Raw genomic sequence first — 6,938 nt, 5'->3', positions numbered from 1 at the left:
TCAATATATACGTCACACGATCCTCTCTTTCTTATTACTATTAGCATTATCATGGACAGTTAATTGAAGTGGATGATGTATACTATCTACTACTGCCTCACCCTGAGGCCCTAGAAGTTGATACCCTCGTATATATTATATTCTAGTTCTAACCATTAAATTTAATTATCACACACTGTAAAACACAATTACTTTTTTACTTCACAAATTTCATTCTTTTGATTCGTTGCAGTGGTAAGCCATTAATGGGCCCGGGTTATTATTCATTGGGCCTCCGATTATTGAACTACAACCCAATACCCGGGACAGGAGTTTAGGACCCATTTTTCCACTCACCAAATGCAGATTATATATTATATTTACAAGCACATAAATTGCCCAGACAAGACGAGCATGATATTCACATCTTACCTCCTACAACCAAGCCTACTCCCTTCCCTAACCCATCCTACTTTGACTTGGCCCTTTATCATCATCATCAACCTCCTCCTCCTTTACAAATTAGCCAATACCTCCCTCTCCTTTCGGACCTTTCCCTCCAAGTTAGACACGCCCAAATGATACTAAAATAAAAAAAAAAAGAATTCAAAAAAAAAAAAGACATCATGAAAGAAACTAATCTTTCATATCTCAGTCTTTAGGTCTGAATCCAAGTATACAACAGTCCCTTCACCCTCCAGAGATGATGTGGGAATCTTGTTTCTTGGACTCATCTTCTTCACTACTTCACTTGAGTAGATAAAAATCTTCCTTGCCATGTTAATGAACTCCCTGCCAAAAAAAAAAAAGAATGTAAAGACGACGTCTAGTAAACAGGGGATTAAGTTTTAAGATGCGGAGATAGAAGCATTCAGCTCAAAAATTATTAGGCAGTGAACAACAACCATCCATGATCAAGCAAAGGATACTTACAGCCACGGGTCGTCACCCACAAGCATCATGTCTCCTTCGTTATCAGTGTAGACAACTTCCCATGTATTCCGTGGACGGAGCTCTCCTTTAATCTGGAACATCTCCTCCAGTTCATTTATAAGCTGATCATAGCCTTCCAACACAGTCAAGTCTACAGCCCGACCAACTGCATGTCCTTGCATATGCACCTTCAACACCAACCACAAAAGATCAGACTTTGACCATTAATGGAGCACCGTGCTTTTCATTTTCATTTTATCCCCACACCAACACCATATTCAGTTTCTAGTATTACCTTTATGCGACTTCTGGCATAAGTACCGCAAATCTGCTTGCTCTGAATCTCCTTCGATGACACAGACACAGTGGTTGGGTTAAGCCCTTCAGTAGTCGCACTAGTTACACTTTCTGGACGCGAAGGTGCCTTGTCTGGAGTAGAGACACTAGATTTATTTATCAACTCAATCCCAAACAACCGACAACCGGCAGATGGCTCAGATTTCTTCCCATTTTCCACTGGGTCAAGCAACGTGCTATTGGTTGACCTCGAGGGGTCCAGGGTTGGAAACCCTGAGAGGACTGACCATGTTTTGCCATCTATTTTGTCCTGAAACAGACTTAAAGAAACATTCACGAGTGTAGAGGGCCAGCCCCCCTCTGGCCTGCTGGTCGTCCTTGAACTACAGCTGCTGTTGCTGTTTATGACATTGCCCTTTATTTCTTTCTGCTGCTTAGGAAGCCAGCCAACTTGGTTTTCACTTCCCTGTGCTTCAGCTCTACTTATTTGTGCAAGGTCATTGGACTGGGTTGAACCAGGGTACCAAAATGCTGAGGTGGCAGGACCGGTGGCTCTTTCTACATTACAAGTGAAACATGTCAAAAAATATCCAATTCTTTGCAAAGTGGAATAGGAGGGGAACCGGGAGAAGTTCCAGTACCAACAGGGAGATCTACTGATGGTCGGAGCTTCTTGGTCTTAATGGCTGCTGGTTGAGTTAGACTCGGAGGGACAGACACAACAAAAGGCTCAATCTCCCATGGAGAAACCCTCTCTGGTCGTTGAATGGATGCTGTCTCATCCCATTGCACCTATAAAGGAACAAAACGTTAAGATTCAAATGTCCCAAATGTCACAAACAAGAAAAAGAATAGTATTATTTGAGAAAACATTAAACCTTCAATGATCTCCACTTAGAATCCTTCCAATTGGAAGATACATCTCCAACCCCAACAATTGTGCCTGTAAACCTGATCAACCAAAATGCACAAAATTTTGAATACCCCTAAATTTATTGACGAAAAAGAAAACAAAGAACTTCTGATGCATATTTTCCTACACGTATAAATAATCAAATACCTTCTCTCGGGAGAATCTTCTCCCTCAAATCTCATCTTGAATCTCATACCAACTGAAAACCCATTGTTAGCAGCATCTAAATATTTGTTCAAGCTTATGATGAATTGACTTGTTCTGGAGAAAACCATGAAGATTAGTAACAAAGCAAAAATCAATAAATGAATGAAGTAACAACAAGATTTTAAAATAATCATAAACATCTTCTTTAGGAACATTTCTAACCTTGGCTTGTAGTAGACAATGAAAAGGGTCTGCGTAGCTACTGCATGAGATGCAGTAGCGAGCACTCCCAGATGCATGCTCTGGCTGGAGATGACTGAGGAAGGCATGGTGCTATGCTGACGAGCAAGACGTCTGACTCCCACACGTAGGCCATCCTCCCCTCTACACAATCAGCCCTTTTAGTTCAAGTGCAAAGCTACTAGATGATACCCCTAGTTGGTTGGATCCTAACTAGATGAAAAAAGAAAAATATGTATTTTTTGGAAAGAATATACAGATCCGACATCAAATACCTAAGGAATACAAAGGCATCCCCAGCAACCAGTCGCTTAGAGGTAACAAAAGTACTCCACCCTGTTGTAAGCAAATGTCTCCGTGGTTGACCTGGAATAGTTAATTGTAAATACCATTTGCCTATTGTTACTCGGTTTGTTTCAAATGGTTTAAGAAATAATCTAGTGCCTTGATACATGAAACATCGTTGTAGGTCTTGGGTGCAAGAGTAAATGGAGGATTCAGGCATAATCAATTACCTCTGAAGATGTGTTTAAATCGCCACTCATAACCATGGAGATCCTTAGCGGCCAATTCCTGCGTTGGGGTAGGCTGGTTCATGTCCTTGGGAAAGGAAAGTCGCAGAAGGCAGAACCAGGGTGAGGAACGAAAGAAGAAAATAAAAAGAAGATCCAAAGAATAAAGAGTGAAGGAAAAGTACCAAAGGAGGAAGGCATTCGTTGGCATGCTTACGCAGAACAGAGAACCCGCCGTGTGTGCTTGTATCAGATGCAGTCAAGATCTTACAGAAGGAATGAACAGCCGGCCTTGGATGTTCAGGAGGGCATGGATCAGGACTCGTCGGCTCATTTTGCTGCAGAAATTTCATTTGAAAAAAAAAAAAAAACTCAGAACTAAAATAAAAATATATAGGCATACACACCCACTCTTATAATCAGAGTTAAAAATGAAAAAACAAGATCAGAGACAGAAAAATGGTTAGAAATAACTTACATCTGATTCCGGAAGTAGGGTAATTTGAGCATAAACTTCATCTGTTTCTGGTTCCACCTGAAAACCCGAAGAGATAAAAAAATCTTGAAAAAGAAAAAGAGCCAGGTGAAGCTAATATTGGTTAGAAGGATACCAGTAACTGAATGTGAACAACGCGACAAAGTATCTTTGAAGGAAGATTAAACAAATTGTTCTGATGATTCAACTCCTGGTTCGTTGATGCTTCCAACTGTAAAAACATAAACAAAAACCGATGAAATACATAAAGAACAGAACATATTAAAGTGATGTGAGAAATCACAGAAAAGAAGCTACTTTCTTGAGCAAGCAAAACCAGGAAAATAGGAGTAGAACTAAAAATTAGAAAAAAAGAAAAAAAAAAACTTACTTGCTCCATGTGACCTTGAGGGAAGTAGAAAACCCTCTCGTCCGTCCGAGGAACGTCGACGAGAGGTCCTGCACAAGCTCTCCATAGCTCCACATAGAGATCGTCTGCACCAAAGCATATAAAATACATTAAAAGATAATAAGCACTAACAACCTCCAGGAAAACAACAAAACTTCACCGGAAAACTACCAAAAATCACAGTAAACCAGATATCAACAGTCATTTCACCTGTCTCCGGCCGTTCACCCGAGAAATTCGGTTGCGAAATCGTGGGGCCTCTGCAGCTATCTCCATACGCCATGAAATCAGTTACCGAAGCTCGATTAAAATCGCTGCTCTATCAATCAATTAGACCTCAAATACCTTCCATGTACGACAATCTACCCCATTTTATACGAAGAAAAAAAGGAAGGAAAAAAGAATTGAATGAGCACGAAACCGTTTTTAGATTTTTATTGAACCTCCCCCGACTGTTCGGTTTGTGAAACTCCCTCTCTTTCACTCAAGACTAAAGATCTCGGGATCCGAACGAGAAAAACGTGAATCTTCTCTTCGCTTCGGTTATAAAACCACTTATCTGATTTGTCTTGTCCTGCTCCAAAACCGCTTTTATGAAACCGCCCTCGCTCTACCAAACCCACCAAAGCCAAAGCGGCTTACTCTCTTGCTTCAATCAACCAGGCAGCAGCCTTCTCTCTCCTTCCACCTCCTCTCTTCAGTCTTCTGTCTTCACTCCCGTGAGAAAACCAGAAACGCCGTTACGGAATCCTAGAAACCGCTCTCCGAGCGTTCTATTATATGCCTCTCTCTCTCTCTCTCTCACTTTCTCGTTAACCTAACCGTGGTTAAAGTTTTAACCAAGAGATCGGAATGCGTTTTTCTTCGGAGGTAACGGAAAAACGTTTGCAAGTTGACGTTGCCGTTAGATGGAGTCTCTTTCGTTGTCTGCTTTGCAGCAGGCAGAGCTGTTGGCTCGACTAAACCCGGCAGAAATTTTCGGTCTTTGTTTTTTATTTTTAATTCTAATTATACTTTCTTCGCGAGTTTATATTTATTTATTAATTTATTTGGACCTCCAGGAATCGTTCCGAATGGAGTGGGATCAGCTCGCAGCAAAAACTATGTTGTATTCCAACATAATCTGTATCCGCACATCACACAGACATTGATCATGATCCGAAAGCCGAAGGTGGTGGTACAATTTGCTCCCAACAATCTTCCAACAAAAACGGAGATATTCTCAATGTGCGGCTATTGGAAGATTGTTGGAAGCGCTGTGTTGGTAACATGTCCCTACTTCGCCCCGTTTTGAATACGTAATTATCTACGATTCTCGTTTATGCGGGGCCCATGTGAAGACGAGTTCGAGCTCATATTAGCGACAACGCTGTAGAAAAGGAGAACATGGCACCCATGCGCTTGTCCTTTTCTGCCTCTCTCTGGGATGTGTTGGCTTTTCTCCTCTTCGTTTTTCTAGTTTTTCATGAAAATGATGGAAACTAACCTGGTTCAGATTCCAGCAACCCAAGTGGATTGGATGAGGTTGGAGAGGAGGGACGTAGGATTCTTTCCTGGAAATGGCGGGGGGTAATTTGGACATTGAGATAGATGTCTGGTCAAGATATTTAGTTTAGGTTGTTGGTTTAGGTAGACAGGAAAAAAAAATCCAAAAGAAGGTTTCATTCAGTAAAAAGTTGGCATCATAAAACATATCCCAATTATGAATCATAGCTAGTCACGTTCGGCCCTTCATATAATTGGGACTCTTTTAGCTTGCTAGAAAGCAAAGCTCATCAACTAAGAATTAAGAATTAAGACAGTGTTTGGACGTCGATCGAATTATATTTCATTGTTGTACAGGTACTAAAAACAGCTTTTACCAATACCATCTGATTGTTCACCACTTTTATGACATCGATTGATTGGCAAATTAATATGCATAAGATATTTGAATAAGTAAAAATGGGATGTATGAATCAACATCCCATATTGTTTGCATGTTAAAATAGGAAGCAAAAATATCTGATTGCAGCGTCCAAAAGTGGAATTGATGAAAGAAATGGAATTTGATTAGGCCCCGGTCGGTTCATGAATCATCATGCAGTTGAGATGTGTATTTATCATGAATAATTAGGTAGTGAAAACGTGAAAACAGGCCATTACTACCAGTGTGATGCACGGGTTTTATTAAGCAAAAGCTGAACAATAAAAAAGCATATAAGAGTAGTAGACAATTATTTTATATTTTAACTTTTTAATTAATTAATAATCAGTTATATTTCATACAAACTTTTAATAATTTTTTACAATAAAAAATAACAATAATTAATTTTAGCTAGGGTTGTTCATCAAACCAATGAAATCAACCAAATTGACCAAACTGACCAACCTGGCCCAACTCGACCTGAGTTGGTCAATTTTCTATTTTTTTTTTGTGAATTTCAATTCAGCAATTTCCCAACCTGACCAGGTCGGGTCAATTTCTAGTATTTTTAATTAATTTTTTTAATAAGACCACTGCATTTTTAAATTTAATTTTTTAAGTTTAAATCTTTTGAACAATCAACCAAACCGATATAACCTGAGTTGGATGGTTTTTCACTAATGCTCGATTGGTTTCGGGTGACCAACTCCCCAACCCGAATAGGTCAATTTGGTTGGCCAAACAACCTACAACTAAATCAAACCAACCTGTGAACATTCTTAATTTTAGCTAAACTAGTAGTCTAATCTCTAATAAATAACAATAATTTAATCTCCAAATTCTAATGATTATTGAAAATTCAAGATTAAATAAAAAAACAAAAATAGATTTATACATAATTATTAAAAATATATTTATTACAAAAATATAATAAAAAATTAGTAAAAATACAAAAAATATAAATTTTAGTATATATAAATATAGACTAAGATTTTAAAATTATTATTAATAAATATCAAATTTTGTGAAAATTATTTTCTAGAATTACTAACTGATGTAATTAAAATAATGTTTTTATTATTAGTACATTAATATTTGTAATTATTATTCTATTTTTTAATATCGAT

The 6,938-nt window shown here is 38.4% G+C and overlaps 1 protein-coding gene across 1 annotated transcript; it reads right to left on the bottom strand.

The window, feature by feature from the left end:
• Positions 1–323: 323 nt before the first annotated feature.
• Positions 324–4,706, bottom strand: LOC104604767 (auxin response factor 18). The gene is made up of 14 exons (XM_010269278.3): positions 4,116–4,706; positions 3,888–3,991; positions 3,633–3,728; positions 3,500–3,556; positions 3,207–3,359; positions 3,025–3,109; positions 2,785–2,875; positions 2,492–2,653; positions 2,270–2,383; positions 2,088–2,160; positions 1,851–2,001; positions 1,208–1,767; positions 913–1,100; positions 324–771 (listed from the first exon to the last, which is right to left on the bottom strand). Exons 1-14 carry the CDS (start codon positions 4,186–4,188, stop codon positions 624–626), a joined length of 2,055 nt encoding a protein of 684 aa, XP_010267580.1. The 5' UTR covers positions 4,189–4,706; the 3' UTR covers positions 324–623.
• Positions 4,707–6,938: the final 2,232 nt, after the last annotated feature.

This window comes from Nelumbo nucifera, chromosome 1, assembly GCF_055504915.1.
Source record: "Nelumbo nucifera cultivar China Antique chromosome 1, China Antique-T2T, whole genome shotgun sequence".
Classification (NCBI taxonomy): Eukaryota; Viridiplantae; Streptophyta; class Magnoliopsida; order Proteales; family Nelumbonaceae; genus Nelumbo; species Nelumbo nucifera.
This window is presented reverse-complemented; position numbering and strand designations above follow the sequence as displayed.